Consider the following 17,889-nt stretch of genomic DNA (forward strand, 5'->3'; position numbering starts at 1 on the left):
AACATTTGCAGATGGGCCTTCGAAAGGCCGTTGCATTTTTATGAGAGTGCAAATCAGTATTCGCATCCCTATTCAAGAGGGACCTTTGGGCCAGGCTTTGTAGTTTGATGTTGAAGGTCATACCTCCGACCCGTTTGAAGGCCAAAATCGATATTAAGAAAAGGCCGAGCTGGTTTGAGCGTTCCAGTTTCAGTTCACGAGTGGGAGTTATTAGTCCGTTAACTCCTGCGGTGAAAATGTTGCTACGTTTGTAAAGGTCTTGGATACCTAAATGGGTTCTTTCTGCGCAGAAGTGGCTCGATGTGCTCGAAATGGTTGTGGACGAAGCTTTTCGCCCGAAAACATACATATCTACTTACTCAACAAGACATCCTTTGGCCATTGAAGAGATGGTGCTTAGAGTTTGAGACACTATTATCGATGACGTCGTTAGATCCAAGTTACAGAACGATGATTGATAGTTGTGAGACATGGCCTTTGTTCCAGTATTACATTTCGAGAGCCAAAGAGAAAGAGGACAGAATGCCTTGGACAGAAAAGTTGAGAATTGGTGGGTGGCTAATATTGATCCGGGCTAGGGTGAGCCCTAAAACCCTCATTTTCCTCATATCTGGACCTTGAATAATGACCAGATCAAATGAATGATGGATGAATAACAGGGCCATAATAAAGCCCACGTCAATGTCTGGGATGCCTTCAAAATATTGTTATACAAATGCAGACGAATATTCAAGACAAAAAGGCTTGGCTTTGACAGAGGAGTAACCAAGTTAAAAGCTTTGGCGTATCATATTTTAGACGTCAAGTTAAACTTGATCGATTGGTTCGCCAAACTTCGTGATGGATCACTCTCTTTTTTATCAAACATAACTCCACTACAAATTTCAATAAACATACTATACTGGATCCAAATTATTGGATGGCACTGAGGCTCTAAGGATCTAAGGGTCGAGTCTTTACATGTCAGGATGTCGATGGAACGCAATTTCGAGTGTAATTGTGTCTTGAAGAAGTTTGATTTGATCGACTGTCTCTTGGTAAACCCAATGAAAATAGCCCACCAACCCGACCAACACACACCCTCGAACCTCAAGCCTCAAGCCTCGATTGGGAGTGTCTGACAGTTTGTTAGTGCTCAAGGGCCGCGTAGAGAAAATAGTAATTGGATTGAGTAACGGAGCCTTTTCCTCATTCCAAGATTGGACCAATTGGTTTAGCTGGAACAACCCAAGGCGGGTCCATGTAGTTGACGGTTGATCTTGATGGAAAATTAAGGATTCTTTATAACCAAGGAATCGGTTTTCCATTGGCAAAATTTGAAAAGGGAAGGATCATAGACTTAGAAAGATAACTGGTTTGAATTTATAGCCTTGGAGAAAACATGGTGCTGCTCACACTGACCGTAAGGTAAAGAAGGAAAAATGGACATTTGATTGCGATTGGCAATACCATTCAGAATTTTTCCCCTTCAATAAATTTGTGAAGCAGAAACTATTTAAAAGCTCATTGGTTATTTATCCGTGGTAACATTTAGTTTTTTATCATTTGACACTTGAATCCATCGCTACCATTCATTTTTTTTGGCTTGAAATGTCAAGTTACCTCTCGAATTTAAGTTTCCCTCGTGACCTTTCTTCCGCATGATTGGCTGTCAATCGGCTGGTTCAAAACGTCAAATTTTGTGACGTAGGCCTGTTGAAGCCCAACTCTGTGTCCGTTCAATGGTGAAGATTATCTTGGTCGTTTCAAATTGAACAATGCTTACAGAAAAAGTTGATGCTTCCAACCGAAAGAAAAATGCACCCTTGGGACATCGTACTTGATTTTATAGGTCAATGCACAACCGTGAGAACCTCCAGGAATTCTCAAAAGACCTTTTTGTGTTCCCTAGATTGACAAGTTGACCCAAATATTTGCAGCCCCTCCCCAATCATGAGAGAATCCTCAAGGTTATATCGGAAGGAGTCTGTAGATATTGGCAGAATATTGATGCAGCGTTGATGAATATCGATTACGTAAGAGTAATTTTTGACATTTTTCTGCAACTTGCATTTATTATTGAGGTTTTTCTGAGGCTGAAATCGAATGTACATCTGACCTGTTTCTATTACTTTGAGAGCTTAGAAGATGATCTCATTTGTGTAATACACTTATCCAAAGATATTTAGGGATATTGCGTAACTTCAAATTCGCCAAAGATAATCGCAATTCAAGACGAGGATTTCGTGGGGATGGAATTATTGATAGGTGGTATCATCAGAAGTTCAAGGTACAAACGTTTTTAACAGGCGGATTGGAACCTGTATGTATTGCAAATAAATCTTTCTGTAGGTTTTCTTTTCCTCATCTACAATTTCAGTTTCTAGTTTGCCATTATTTCAAGATATTGCATCCTGTTTTAAGGTCTCAAACTTCTCAATGATGGAACGAAAGGAACAGATAAGTCTTTTCTGCCTGTGGTTGGTCCCCCCATAGCCACTAGAAGTACAGTCCGACGTGACCTTCGGCCTCCTGCGCGGGGCAATCATTTTTCTACTAATACTGTCAGACTGTATAATGCTCTCCCCGTTGAATCTCGAACTGATAAAAAAAATTAGCTCTTTCAAATCCGCCATCAATCAGTCGCTGCCCAGTTATCCCCTGTGATATGTTGTTTCCATTTTCATGCACTAGTCAAAGCCTGATATGTGTACCATGTACCAAAGATGACCTCACCTTAAAAAGTACTTGTACTTATAAATACATTCAAATCAAATCAAATCACACTACAGGAGTTTGAAAGGGCTAATTGTATTTTCTTTTACTCGAGATGAAGAAAACGTGAATTGTAGGGAGAGTATTTCGCCACAAAAATGCATGGTTCTTGTTAAACTACAATATTTGAAGCCCATCGTTTGGGAAGAAAACGTTGCCTCGATAACGTCTCTCTTGGTGAAATAGGAAATAATGATATTTTTTGGCGAAAACTTCTAGACTCGCTCTCTGACCTTGATGATTTTTCATCGCTGTGATCAATATTTCTCAAATCTTCAATATCATTGATATCCTTTTGGGTCTAATCAAAGAATTTTCACCATTTAAAGTTGCTCGTTGTACAAGATTGAATATCTGATTGAAGTGATGTCTGTTGGGTTCCTGAGAAGCCCGTTCGATTTGTTTGAGAGCTCTGTTGGAAGTTCGCTAGCATTAGACGAGCATTCAGGCATGAATAAAGCGCAGGAAGTGTGAGATATATCTTGGGTATTTGTCTGTACAAAAAAACAACCGTACCATGCACAAGACAAAAAAAGAAAGTTGTTGATGTATAAACTCTGGTGTAATCTTTCATGAAAGATGACTTTCTAGAGAGTTGAGTTGGTTTCGTACTTTTTACTTTCTGAAGTCGATTTTCATGGGTATGATTTTTTGCTCTGTTTATTGCGATGAGAACTAGAAGGTATTGTTGGAATCTTTATTTCATTTATCATTCATTAGTAGCTGGAAAGCAAGTTTCCAATTGCCAATGAACAAAAATTGATTTCAATGAGTCAAATTCAGTTGCAACCTAAAATATGTTTTTGGGAAACTCATTATCAAAATCAAAAATTACAGAATCTTTGATTATCTTTTGCGGACTTGATTACCGCTATTGGGAATGAAATTCCGGGCAGTTCGAGACGAAAAAGCTTATTAATGATGGTGGATATGTTGGATAATTTTCTGGTGGATCTTGAATGTATGGTTGATCAAGAATTTTGATGATAAAATATTCAAGTCTGACCTGACAGATGCTCTTGGATCAAACAACGCCTACATACTCCTAACAAATGTTTGAGGGGAGCAAATTGAACAATTAAGAGATTGGTCCTACTTATTGCTTGCAAGGTTTATAGGAATTTGGATTGCAAAAGTTGTTTGGTTCAGTCTAGCCTTTACACTTTTCTTTAAGCTTTTCTTAAGCAAGAAAAGACATCCCCGCCAAAATATCTTGACGAAAACAATTGCCTCCAAGCCACATTTTTCCAAATTTTACAGTAAGAAAATGCTGTTTTGTTGAAGTAATAGCTACTCTTTGAAGCACCGCATTTATGCGTCACCAACGAGGAAATGCCATGCTTAGTTCAAGCACGAACGTTGCCCGTACCATGCTTTTAATTTGTGGTTCATCAATCTTGAAGTCATCATGGAAAGTCTGTTCTGGTGAACCATGTGTCCAATTGCGGTGGAACCGTTCCTTTGCGTTCATGTAAGTATGTTTGAATCGCTTGTATAGACTTTTTCATATGATGTGACTTTTTCATTTATATGTATTTTGTGAAGTGTATTCTAATGTATAGAGAAGAAGTATGCGCAATTGCCACCCTTTAAAGGACAAGTTCCCAAGCGTCCAATAAGAAATCACTTGAACAAAAGGGTCGTTTTCAATTTGAGTCTCGTCGTTCTGTCTCCCATCATCGATCATCTAGAAAAGGCTTTTTAGACAATTGTTTCACGTCCATCAACCACATGTCTAACTCGGAATGAAAAATGCAATTTCAATTTTGAACCACACAAAAAAAGTGCTTCCGCATTTCAGGTTTGGTTTGGATTTGAGTATGACACATCTTGCGCCATGATCTGGTTTTGGCACAATTTTCCAATTTTGATGGACGCGTGCTGAGGTAACAAGCATCCAACCAACTTTAGCAAATTGTTTTTGTCCTCGTTTCGGATAAAAGCCAAGCAAACCTGAAGGTTTGACATTGACGATTTGTTTTCTAGGTATCCTTCAGCATAGCCAAATACGAGATGGTTTTTATCTTGCACCTTAATCAATTGGATGCAATAAAAGTTGCGGACGAGCTTGACCACGAACCTCTAGAAATATGGACTGTGAACGAGCTTCCCGCCAAATCGGCCTGCTCTTCGTCCCAACAACTCTGAGCCACTTTTCGAATTAAAGCAATGATATAAGAAACGTATGTAGGTCTCTTCAATTCAAGGTAGGTCATTTTTATTCTGTTTACTTGTTAAGTGGCTACTTTCAAAGCTATGTTGTCAATAGCATATGTAACTGACAAAGAGCAGGCCGAAAATTCGAATTTTATGTATTGCTTACTATATGAATTTGAACATTTCTCCCCAGTTTCCTAAGCATAGCTTTGGGCTGAATCTTGGCCAAGTCCATCATTTGTTCAAAAAGATCTTGTGGTCGTATGAAGTGATTATTTGGAATAAAGTGAACGGTTTAGGAGATGCGAAATTTTTGCTTCCGTTCGCAGTCCACATCTCTAGAAGTCCGTGGCTTGACAATTAGTGCGCAATTTCAACTGGAAATTGGTTTATTTACTCGGAAAAAACTGGTAGACTCCTTGATCAATCAGCCTCATGTATGTATTATTTGCAAGATATTAAAAGGCCGGAAACTCGAGTAAATCTTGAAAGGTCACATTATAAGAGGATTTTTTCTGTGAGATTAATTTCATAGTGGGTCAAAAATCCAGTCATGGGTAGTCAGTTAAAAAAGAGCAAAGTAAAAGCGATAATTCTGTGAACCTTTTCACACCCACCTTTGAAAGAGGCTGAAAACGACCAATTTCCGGTTCCTTTTTTAAATGGAAACAACACGCTTTGATACGTTCCCAACAAAACTGTAAATGCCAAACTACCCGACTAAAAACTGCCCGATCATTTGTCACATTGAGATTAAAAATCTTACAATCTCCAAAGTGTTTTGTTTCAATTCCTTCAGTTCTTCCTTCTTCGGGGAAAAGATACAAGGGTGAGAGATGGTGCGTTCTATGTACACTATTGCAGTAGCTTCTTTTTTTTATCCCATTGCCACAAGGAACATCTCCCACTAGAAAAGTTTGCCTATCCAGAGAAGGAACACTAGGCTGAAAACTTTCCGTCATTGTTTTACAGGGTTGACGAAGTGGCCTGTGATGAACAGTGTTTTCCGAGCAGTAAAACTTGGAAGTTGTGGATATTTATTCAGTCCTGACCATATTTCGTGATCCCTGTGTATGGAATATCTTAAGTGGAAAACCTCCCTTTTAGAAGAAGGGTTCGAATCAAAACAAGAGGGTGATTTTTAGGATCATGCTGAAGGATCTCAATTTCAGGTCTGTAAGCTTTAAAAACACTTTGTTTGCCAGCTAAATGTTTGATGATCATATTTTCTACATTTCGTAATTATTGTTAGCGATCCCTTTGTTTTCTGTTGTATTGGCCAAGAGCTAAACATCACAATTGACAATCGAGGTTTTTAAAAAGTAAAAAACGGAAAGAAACTTAGCGCAATGATTAAGGCAGTTTTCTAGAGTGAGAGAGGCCCCAGGTTCGAATGTCCTCCCCAGATTACTGAAGAAAACTTTAGACACCCACAGACCAATAACCAGTTTGATATTGGAAGATTGAAAATATTGTGATAAGTCTAGACTCAGACAAACAATGTTGCTCGTATGTCAAACAGAAATTCGAGATGGTTGCACCGACCGGTTTTCAGGATCAGGCTTCAACCTGGCACCACAAACGCAAAAAATAACCGCAAGGAATTAGTCAACACCGCTGAAGCAGTACACACGCTTAAAAGTTCATTTATTAGCAAATTGAAAATACAGAGAGAATTGATTAATTAAAATTTGCCCATTATCACGTGCAAAAGGCGATGGTCAGATCTGTGTCCATGCATTCTAGAATTCAATTAATCAAAATTACAAATGCATTCGTTTCAGATGTAATCATTTACAATCATCATGACTTTATTTTGAAATCTAACTAACTGCAACCACTCTTGTTTGTTCTCAATGTAATCAATTAGCGTCTTCAAGGTGAAGAGATATAACGATAATGTTGTCCCGCCGTCTAAAAGTCAAGCTGCTCTGAGTTAGAGAAAGTGGCAGGTTAAATCCAAAGAGGCAAGTGAGGCAGGGCGTTCAAAGAGGAAGGAAGTCAAAAAAGAAAGCAGGAAGTCTACTCTCCCTTTTTTCTCCAGGCTAGCCCCCCTGAGGTAGATGGCGATGCCTTCGGAAATTGATGACGCCAACTTGAAAGTCCTCATTACAATTATAATTACTTTATTTGAAATGTAAGTAATTACATTTACTCAATGTAATTAATTTCAATTACAGATACTTCATTTTGAAATGTAACTAACAGCACTTTCTCTGTTTCTCAATGCAGTTAATAACAATGTCATGAAAATGTAATAGCAATTGCTTAATTGTAATTGCAATTATAATTGCAACACAAGTCTGGCTGAAAGCGACAAATATCGATCTCGGAAACTCCAAAATTTGAATTTTGAGTTAGTTGCTGAAGCTCCAAAGCTGCCCAAAAAGAAGTTATTGTTTTTTGCATGCACAACCTCCATAGGTTTTTGACTGGCCCATGATGTAATTGTAAATGCAATTATTCTTACCCACTCGGAATCACATTTCCAAGTAATTGCTGTCAAATAGTAGAAACGAGTTTTTTTGTATACAATTGAGATTTGTTTCCATCTCTTCAGCCTATACTTTATCGTACACACTGTGTTTTTTTGAGTGGCCTATACAATATACCATGCAATGAAATACATTAGCAATCAAATTAATTATAACAACTAAATCGATTTTCAAGTAAAGTCATTAGGATAGAAACTTGTCAAGTTTTTGTTTTGCTTTGTTGAAAGAGAAGACAAATTCAGACCGTTATTTGATGGCCCAATTACCAAGTGTCTTGAAAGTTCTTGGTTTGTTTGAATAGTTGTGTAAACCACTACGCCTTTTTGGCACTTTAAGGGCCCGAAGGAACATTGTGTAATTCTATCCTTTGTGGATGAAACGCCAAAATAAACCAGTCTTTGCATGAAGGATTTGTTCTTAGAATCACGAAAATGATATCCCCTGAAATTGTCAGCAAGGATCAAAATAGGTCGAAGCCCCTAACCGAGAGGAGAAAAATAAATCAAGTTGCTTAAAGACAAACAGGACTGAAAACTAAAATGAAAGCGTCACCCAAAAAATGATTTTGTCTGCTTTTGTTTCAACAACCATCGTTCCATTAAATGTGCAAAATAGACCAATAAAATCGGGACTCAGTATTGGTGGATGTTCTCCATGTACACATGTACAAAGGACGATAAATGCCGACATTGACGGGCAGGATAAATAATGTGCATGGTTTTTCAGAAAACAGATTCAACCAAAGTCATCTAATAAGAAAGGCTTGCTTCGGTACCCTACTGCTAGGGTATTTGCTTTTCTATAATCGAATCCTATTTCGATCCCAGGCTAGTCGAGTCCAAGCTTTTCCGCAGTTTTTTAATTAGTTTAAGTTGATGCTATTAACGGCTTACAAGGGGGAACGTGCGGTCCTTCCAAAGGATGAAGTAATAATTAATGTTGGCTGTAACGACGAAGCTGGAATACCCCTCAATTGGAACACCCAAAATCAGATGGCGGGGAGCTACCATCTGACTTCGTAACGAACAAAAACCTTTGAATAACCCCCTTACGCTGCTCGAAATATGTTTTACGTTCTGCACTTCAGAGGGCGCTTTGTCATTCAGCCTCTACCAAATAAAGGGCAGATTGTTCTAATTCCTTTTATTGAATTGCAATGCGTTCGTGTTGTTTATGGCTAATTCTATCAAAACCTTATTCATAATTAGTGCCCCGGGTCCCACAATGTCCGGAAAAGAAATAGCGTTCAAGGCAAGGCAGGAGCAGTCTATTTAGCAATCTACCGTGCTTCTTCCCGTTTTGTTTGGTCCGTGTGACTTTGATAGGTAAACTAGTACAAGAAAAAGCTCTCAGCAAGAGATCTACTCAAAATACAAAAGAAATGGATGTGTATCAACTAGAAAAGAGCGGATTTTGGTTCTGCAAGAGAAAAGCAAAAAATATTGACTTGTTTGTTCCTCGCAATTTTCTGTATTGTTCTAGTCCAACTAAATATCTACTTTGGTTGGTTCAACGCCAACATATTCACTGCGAATAATCGGGAAAGCAAATTGTAAAATACAAGAGCCCGCGAAAGAAGAGAGGAAGGCTGCATTGCTGAAACTAGAGACTAACCAAGGTTCGAAACTCACTTGAAACCTTCATGAAACCTCATTGCTCTTTGCTTAAGGCCACGGAACTCCCAACAATCCAAGAAAAAGTAGTTTCAATCTACTGTCTAGATTCTACAATGTCGACTACCGGAATCCTGACCATTCCTGCATTAAACAAATTCCGTATCACCATTGTACAATGTTTCATACGGACATCTCTGTCGTCAAACTGAATCGTTGACAGTATTTCCAAATTCAGAATAGAAACCCCATATGCAACCTTTTGCCATGCAACGTCTGTCTCTTGGCACATTGTCTTCAAACCTTAAACCGGTTTGAGCGAGTTGCCCGAGCGCTTTTTTGGTCTAACATTTGAGTTAACTTTTGGTTGTACCAAACGAAATATTCTTCGACCCACCCAAAACAGTGTTACCAAAGGTTAAACTGATGAAAGCGTCTGGGCTAGGCACAAACCAGTTATTCAGTTATTTGAAGCTCACAAGAACAGACCTTTCTTAAGTAATTGGGCTTAGATGGTAATTTCATCAAGATGGTGGAAACACTTAACAGAAACGGAAGAAGCAAGTCTCAGTTCAGACTTTGATGGGATCAAATAAATAATTACGGGGGGGTTGCAACTAGAGCTACCAATTTATATTATCATTGACATATGGCATCACTAACGGAACATCGGAAACCCGTTAGTTAGTCAAAAAACGGAACCCTCATTTTTCTTCGCTCAAACCAGGGTTACTTTTTTGATCAAAGCTAACATTTTTCCTTACGATGGACAGGATGGTGCTTTGACTTTTTCAGCTTTCTGGCAATCCTGATTTTGAAAATTCATTTGATCCCATCACTAGTTCAGACTGGCATCCAGAGATGTCGGGGTTACCTCGACTGCGTGTTCTTGCCTGAAGAGAAGTAGAGAGCAGACGGAAGGTTCCGTGGAGTGAGAAAACAGAACCTTTCGTTAATGTAATAAAAGAAAATCTTCGTTTTAACACTTCGGTCAAAGGAACAATCCTGATTTATGGATCGTTTCTATTGAAACTGGCTTATATGCTCTTTAAATTACCTTGGTTGTAAGGGATGTGGTTGTAGTGCAATTGGTTACTGCGTGACCGAGCTGAACAAGGGTTCAAGAGTTTGATCCCAGGTGCTCTTGTTGAATTCTCCAATTTGCGAACCCTGGTTCGGTCCCAGGCTGGCCGAGTCCAAGTTTCTTTGAGGTTTTTGATAATATATGGAGTACTCCATGGATTACAGCATGAGTTACTGCTTTTAACACCTTAAATGGGCGAACCTGCGATCATTTCCGAGGGTGAGGTAACTATTAATGTTGGCTGTGACGACCAAGCGGGAATATCCCTTAATTAGGACACCATCATCAGATGACAGACCGAGCGAGAGAGCTGCCATCTGACTTTTTTTACAAACAAAACAAATCTAAACCCTTTTGGGAGGATATGTTTTGGACTTTTCTACGAATCTGTGCGTTTTTCTTTACGCAAAAACAGAAATTGAGATTTTATATGTCATGCGGGGTGCAGAATACAGTAAACTACTTGAAATGCAGTATTTTGGATGATTTGTATTGCTTATTCCACTCATTGCAGTCATTGAAACTGCTTCGCAATCCACCACAAAAAGCAGAGTTCGGTTACAGGTACAATCCCGGACATGAACATTAAACACACTTTTATTTTTTGGAGCTTCAACACCGCTTTCATTTCGAAACTAGCAAAATAGTTCTCAAACAAACCCACATGATGCTTGAGGGTGACAAAAATTAGCACGCAACATCTAAAAGTTTCCTTGAGAAAGATTGAGGAGAAAAACCTATCCGGGAATGCATTGGGGCTTTTAGCTAAAATAGAGGACAAGCCCTCTAGCTCAAACCATCGACACCTGCAGAGAATCGCTTATCTGCTTCACGCTTCACGCAACCTCTTCTAACCCTCTCCTTCAACAAGAGCGTTTCTTTCTGCCGAAAGAACCTCGTAACTTCATTTTTTTAATAAACGCTGGTTTTGATATCAAGAAATTCTAAAATTTCAAATTAGAATGCTAAGGATTTCACTCATCAGGCAAAAAGAAAAAGTCAAGTATATTGAACAAAAACCTCAACCTTAAGTATGTAGAATTAATAACACCATCTCATTTCAATTTTAGTTGTCTGCCTTGCCTTTGCTTAAAAGGTAATAGTGATCATCTTTGATTTCGATCATTTTCCTGCCATTCTTGACAAAATAGTTAAAGGTGAGTCAAAGGTGGCATGAGCCCAAGAATCAATTGGTTCAAGAACATTAGCTGCTTGATAGCTAAATGTATTCATATTGGATCGTTCATCTCTGCCCATTTTGATACCCCAGCAATGTAATGATAAATAATTTATTTTCTCAGGGGTTTGCTGCATTCCTGAACAACAATTCAACATCATAAAAATGAACAACGGGATAAATTTCTCTTTTGGCTTGGAGAACTTTTGACATGCAAGTTGCAAAATAAATACAAATTACATTCATTAACGTGGCATTAATGCGAAATTTTGCAAACATGACACACATTTTGAACAATAAGTATCACCAGGTCTAATTTGTGTGAGGCTTGGCATGCCATGAATGTTAAGCAACTGGTTCGTCATGAAATAATACTAGGCTCATGGAGTCTTCAGCATTGGCCAAAAGATTCAACAAGAACCACAGAATCGAAACTTGATCGGTACCAATGCCAATGCGTAGCTAAACAGAAAGTAGTCAAGTAGGAATAACAAACATCAAATGGTTGTTGCTTCTCTCGTAAGTCTTCTGATCCATTTGGTTGTTTGTTACTGAGACGAGCGAGGTCTTGAGAATTGAGATCGTGAGCTGGTTAGCGCTCTAGTGTCTGCGCTTTCGTTTGGTTTTCTTCACTATTGAGGACCAGAGCTTCTTCCATCGAGAGATCTCGTGTTCTTTGGTTTGGTCGTCACCCTGAAATATAGAGTTCAAAAATCAAAAATAAATACCGAAACAAAACCATTGTTGCAAAACTTTCGTCAGTCTTAATTGGTTCCAGTTCTCAAAAATGGCTCATACCATAAATTGAAAATGAAATAAAGGAAAAAAATATAATTTTTTTTAAACACGCGGCTTTTTCGATGTCGAACAAACATTTTCAACGTGCAGAAGTAAGTTTTGCAAATGCACTTTTCATATTTGACTCACTTGTTGTTGATTTTCTTTTTCTTGCCCGTGTCGCTCGTCGCTCAAAGTGCATGAATGTGTTCGTTCGTTCGTTCATTCAACTCGAATTTCTAGTCTAATTGAATTCAAACTTTGTCAAGCCGAAAGCTAACCATGAAATGCACCAACCCTGAACGCTTCGGTGAACATAGCCGCAATAAATCGACAAACTTTACGAACTAGAACATCATTGCACATCGAAGTGGTAACTTTGAATTGGGCCAAACTCCGTACAAAAAGGCGCATTTGAAAACATTAGATGCATGAAACAATAAAGCCATTCAACTGGATTGAACATTAAAGCCTTCCAATTAGCATCACGCTTACGTTGAATTGAGGAAAAAGCCAAACAAAAAAGGAATATTTTTACGAAATCGCCAAAACACATCAATTCAACCGATTGATTGAACGAAGTGAGGACCGATATTGTCGAAAGCTTACCTGCTGATGGTTCCGGATCTCTCTGACTAGAATTTGGAATGCCTCGTCCACATGGCGACGATCTGCTGCCGAGGTTTCAATGAATTTGCAATTGAATTTGTTGGCCAAAGCGGCACCATCCTCGGTGCTAACCCGTCTTTGGTCTTCGAGATCAATCTTGTTGCCCACCAGAATAACCGGAACTTTGTCGTCGGCGCGAACCTGCAATTTGGAAAAGAGCCTCCTGTTCAATTTAGTCCATTAAACAGCTTTCCGCTCATGAGACGTTGCTTTTAGGATTATCAATGGGGACCATTAGAATAGACATGTGCGTCAGAGACGAATGGCGTGCCCTGGAAACCCACATTTTTCGGGCTTTGACGTCGTAGTTTTTGCTGCCTTAGCTATGGGATTTCCGTCCAATCTTTTTTTTTTAGTGGGTAACAGATAACTCTTAAATATTGGACAAAGAACCGTATCTGAACATTCCCAAGTCTTCGTATTTGGTGTTTTCCACTCTTCTTGTGGGAAAGATTGAAAGATTAAGTCTTGGCGGAAAAGAGGATTAAGGCTGACTTAGAACACATTTTGTGAGTAGTGGATATTTTGAACTGATATCGAGATGGTGATATTATCACGAATGTATTGTTGAAAAGACCTGCGCTCAAAGAGCCTTTCAGAACATATTATTCTAAATATGGAAATATCAATTTCTGAGCTGAAATATCTTTGTGTTTATGAAAGTGCCCCTATTCCGCTTTATGTTATATCTTCCCAATCCTTTTTCTGATACCTTTATGGAGTCTTGTGCATTTATATATGGTCCTCTTTAAAAAGGCCATTTTGCGATCTTGAGTTATTTTATCAAAAAAATCATCCTCAGTCCCAGTGACTGAAGAAGTTTTGCACGTAAGGTTATCCAGACACTCAGTGTTAATTTCTAATGGGACCCAATTCATATTGTTTAGATAATCTTCTCCATTCTTTCATCAATCAAAATAATAACGCTGATACCTAGAGCTCAAGCGCGGATATGACGATGGGTGGGATAATTATAAACATGATTTTGTTTTCCACATTTCTATTACTGCGCATCCCTAAAGATATGAGGTGCTATTGTTGGAACTGTCTGTTCAATTTGCATGCCATTCTCTTGTATATATTACGACTCAAATTCTTGTGTCAACAACTTCGCAAGGGACGACATCAAACTGGACGAGGTGATTCCTGTTATTCACATAAAGGAATTTGTTGAAGCACATGTGCGTGTTTTTGTGACAAATGGGCATAATGTGAATAAATTGTTTGCTTTTACTGTACAGCACATTTTCTTTCCAAAATTAACGAGATTTCTTTTATGTCCAAATTACTACTGGTAAGGTTAAGTCGGATTTGAATCAGGTGTTCCAGACAGGAAATACGAATTGAAGATATTACTGAATATGATGGGAGAAATTCTACCGAATGGAATTACTTTGATCTGATTTTCCTTTACAATATGTACACGTGCACATGAATCAAAGACATGGATCGTAATTTTGTTAACATAATTTAAGAGCACAATCAAGAGATGATTGATCCTCAATCAAGTAAATCACTCAAGTATCGACATAAAACCCAAAGCCCCTATTTGCTTGCTCTTACAAATCCCCAGGAAAACAGGGCTTAGAGCAGCAACTAATCAGGATTTCTATGGAACTCTTTGGTTCACTTGACACCGAAATAGGAATCTGAGGGAACAATGTTCTCACAGAGATAGCTTGTTTTCCAGCCTTTGCCATATCCTATTGGCCTTTGAGAAAAGGCCAAATGACCTGCGTATCGTATGTTGCTATTCGGGCCTTTTGAGATTTCTGTCTTTGAAGTACAACTTGTTAAAGCGAGACCTTCATATCGAAATTTAGTTCCAGCATTCGGTGGGTAATCAAACGGTTCCTTGAAATTAGTCAGGTATTGTTATTATGGTGATACAATCATCGACTAATGTTTGGTGGCTCATCGTCCAGTCTACTTGATTTGTAAAACAGGTTTGCTCTTAGAAACAGATTCTTTTATCAATGACGAGTTCACACTTTCCTGGGAAGATATTTGTTAAATCCTTTTTCCAATAGGTTCTCATATCGAAGTTAGAGACTGCTATCTCAAACTTCAGAACATAGGGAGGTCCCCGAAGGAAGTGCGGAGTTCATGATATAATTACTAATAACACGAACAATTTTGATAAAAAAATGCAGTCATTTGCCAATGCTAATCCAATGATATTGCCACTATTTCAGCACACCTTGACAAATATTAAATGGATTTTGAAAATGTGTGTTTGCCGCTACTGAATCGCATGTGATAATGAAATTGACCATGTTTTCAAAAATCACTTTGCATTGAGTGTCATTGAATGAATTTGACCAAACAGGAGGATTCAAATTCATCGAGAATGAGACAACTCATGTCCAAGTCGCAAGTGCCAAATAGGAAGGTCTGTAGTCTTTCATTTAATGTATCATGAAGTATGAAAATCAAATGATGTATTAAACAGAGGAGGGTGTGACCAAGGGTTATGGTGATACATGGTTCCGAGCCGATAATTCGTTCTCAACATACGGAGTCACTTCATTTGTCTTTTTCAAAAATGATCCAAAGAGATGAAAAAGATAGATGAGATCCTTCGTAGTACACATTTGATTCTTCTAGAAGTCCGTGACCAAAGAAACAAAATGAAAAGATGTCGAATTTGATGCTAAGATACTTGTTTTGCCTTGAAAAACGTTGCTACATAATTGGGGATCAATTGCGATCGAAAGTGATCATCATTGTACATTTCTGTAACATCTCTTATCGGGATCAATACACAAAGATTTTATCGAGGTATATGAGAAACATGAATAAAAAATTGGTTCGTAATTAGCTTGCACTAGTATCCTCCAAGACATTTCTTGGGTAGCCGAAATGATTGTTGGCATATTCATTGGGTACTTTTAGAAATAAGGATGCCATCGGGGGCTTAGCCCATATGAATAGAGCAATGTAGTTCCCTGATGAAAAAGATAAACGATATTTACGAAAAATGCGCTTTATTTAATCATATTAAGTTATTGATACACGCAAATCATTTTGCACGTTTGGGTATCTTGATCTCAAATTTGAAAGCTATTGTTTAGTTGTGTAACGTAGAGTTACATTTCTCTCCAGATTTCAAAGTGGGACCAGATGTTAAATGATTTCATATGGATGAAATACAGCAAACAATCGACCAATAATTTTCAATTTTCATAGATATCCAAGCACCAAAAGAATCTACCATTAGAAAAAATGCGATCAAAATATTCTTTAAATGTATTTTCAAATAAAAGAAAAAAAGCCTGTTCATCAGGATACTACGGACTTGCTAGTTCGTGTAAACTTAATGCTCTTGGAATCCTGATTTCAAAAAGTATTCACAAGTGCGACAACATTTCTTTTAACGCTTAGTGTTGGCATGGAGAATACGTGGGCAGTTAACGACAGGTAACTAAAATTGATGTAAAATAACATCGTTCTACAATAATCACGAAGGACATTTTTTTTTCTCTTCCGATCTTCCTCCTCAATTTCAAAATCAATCTTTATACTTGGCAGTATACGACATTTTCATCTACGTTTCTTAGCTCTTTGCTCGGCAATGGCGGTTGGCTCCATACGCAATCGTCCATGACGAAATTCGACCATTAATAATAATAACATTTCGTCCCTCGCACAACATGCTGAATTGAAGCGATAGCTCACCTTCAAGATCAGTTTTCTGTACTCTTCGGCCTCTAGGAACGAATGCTTATCCGCAATCGAGTAGCATATGATGAAGCCTTCGCCGCCTCGCATGTACTGTTCACGCATGGCCGTGAACTCGGCTTGACCCGCCGTGTCCAGAATGTTGAGCAGACAAGGCTGTCCATCGATGGTGGTTCTCTGAATGTAGGCATCCTCAATGGTGGGGTCATGGTATTCGAGGAAGTTTCGTTGCACATATTGCAGGGTCAAGGCAGATTTACCCACCCCACCATCGCCCAAGACCACCAAACGATACCGCTGATCCGGAAGGCCGTTTTGAGACATTCTGATGTCCACAGATGACTATGCGAATTCGGTTTCCGACTGTTTGTCGAGCCCACTTGAACCAAAACGACTTGTCTTATCTTGGACTGGCTTTGGGGTTCAATCGGGGAGTCAAGTCATGATTGTTCCTCATCGAAGATCCTATCTCACAATGTCACTACGAGGCTAGGAGGATAGATCTCTTATGTTCTTAGAGTGTCTCACTTCAGTGAACCTCCAACAGGGTTTGCTCTCCGTCTGTCTTTCAAGAGCGAGAGAAAGAGAGAAAGAGGCCACTCTCGGCCAAGGAAGAAAAAAAAATATTTCCAAGCCCGCACTCCTCCTCTGTGTATATACATGCGTACTTGGCCTTCGAAAGAGGAAGGTGGACTGCCCAGAGAAGCACCAGCGACAACGTGCCAACGGCCTGGTACTCGAACCCAGTCCGGACATTTCTCCCTCACCCACCCACTCAGCAAAGGACGCACGGACCGAAGGTGGTGGTAATGCCTAAATATACAAGGATCGTACGTGAGAGTGTGGGCGATGTGTTTGTGCATTCGCCGATCGGTACACTCGCCAACTGATTAGGCCATGTTGGAGTCTGAGGAGCCCACGGAGTCCACTATCAAAACAGAGGAGAGCGAAATCTCAACTCAGGCTTTGAGCAAAGTGAGTGGGGAGTCGCTAGAGCTGGGGGTGATGTTTGTGATGAACGAACATGCTCTTGACTTGCTGGGAAGCATGACGTCATCCGGGAGGACCTCGAGCTGATTCCGTGGGCGAGTGTACTTGTTCTCTTGGCCTCGTCGCATCAACCTGAGGCGGGGATTGTGTGGATTTTGGGGGAAGGAGGGAACTTGTTTGGGAAAGTGGCGTTTGAAATGAGGCCGGGAAGTAGACCGAGATGTTGCCGAAGAAGTCTTATCAATTGGAAATCAGAGCGTTTGGTTAACATTGGGTGGATTGGGCCTTTGAAGGGCTCTTAGTTTAATGGGTTGGAATAAGTGGTCCGTTTGTTTGTGGACAAAGAATACAGAGTACAGTTGTAAAGACTCGTTGGCTTTAATACTCAAACCAGTGATTATCAGACATATCAGATACTTGTGAGTCAAAAAAGCTCAACCGTGGAGAAGACAAGGTGTAGTGGATAGCGAAAATTCCTAGCCAGAGAAAGAT

At 39.2% G+C, this 17,889-nt stretch overlaps 1 protein-coding gene across 1 annotated transcript; it reads right to left on the minus strand.

Annotated features, from left to right (window-relative positions):
* Positions 1–11,376: 11,376 nt before the first annotated feature.
* On the minus strand, positions 11,377–17,290 carry LOC131880838 (GTP-binding protein Rit2-like). The gene is made up of 3 exons (XM_059227553.1): positions 16,405–17,290; positions 12,667–12,867; positions 11,377–11,973 (listed from the first exon to the last, which is right to left on the minus strand). Exons 1-3 carry the CDS (start codon positions 16,729–16,731, stop codon positions 11,881–11,883), a joined length of 621 nt encoding a protein of 206 aa, XP_059083536.1. The 5' UTR covers positions 16,732–17,290; the 3' UTR covers positions 11,377–11,880.
* Between the last annotated feature and the right edge of the window lie 599 nt (positions 17,291–17,889).

Source organism: Tigriopus californicus, chromosome 5 (assembly GCF_007210705.1).
Source record: "Tigriopus californicus strain San Diego chromosome 5, Tcal_SD_v2.1, whole genome shotgun sequence".
Taxonomy (NCBI): domain Eukaryota; kingdom Metazoa; phylum Arthropoda; class Copepoda; order Harpacticoida; family Harpacticidae; genus Tigriopus; species Tigriopus californicus.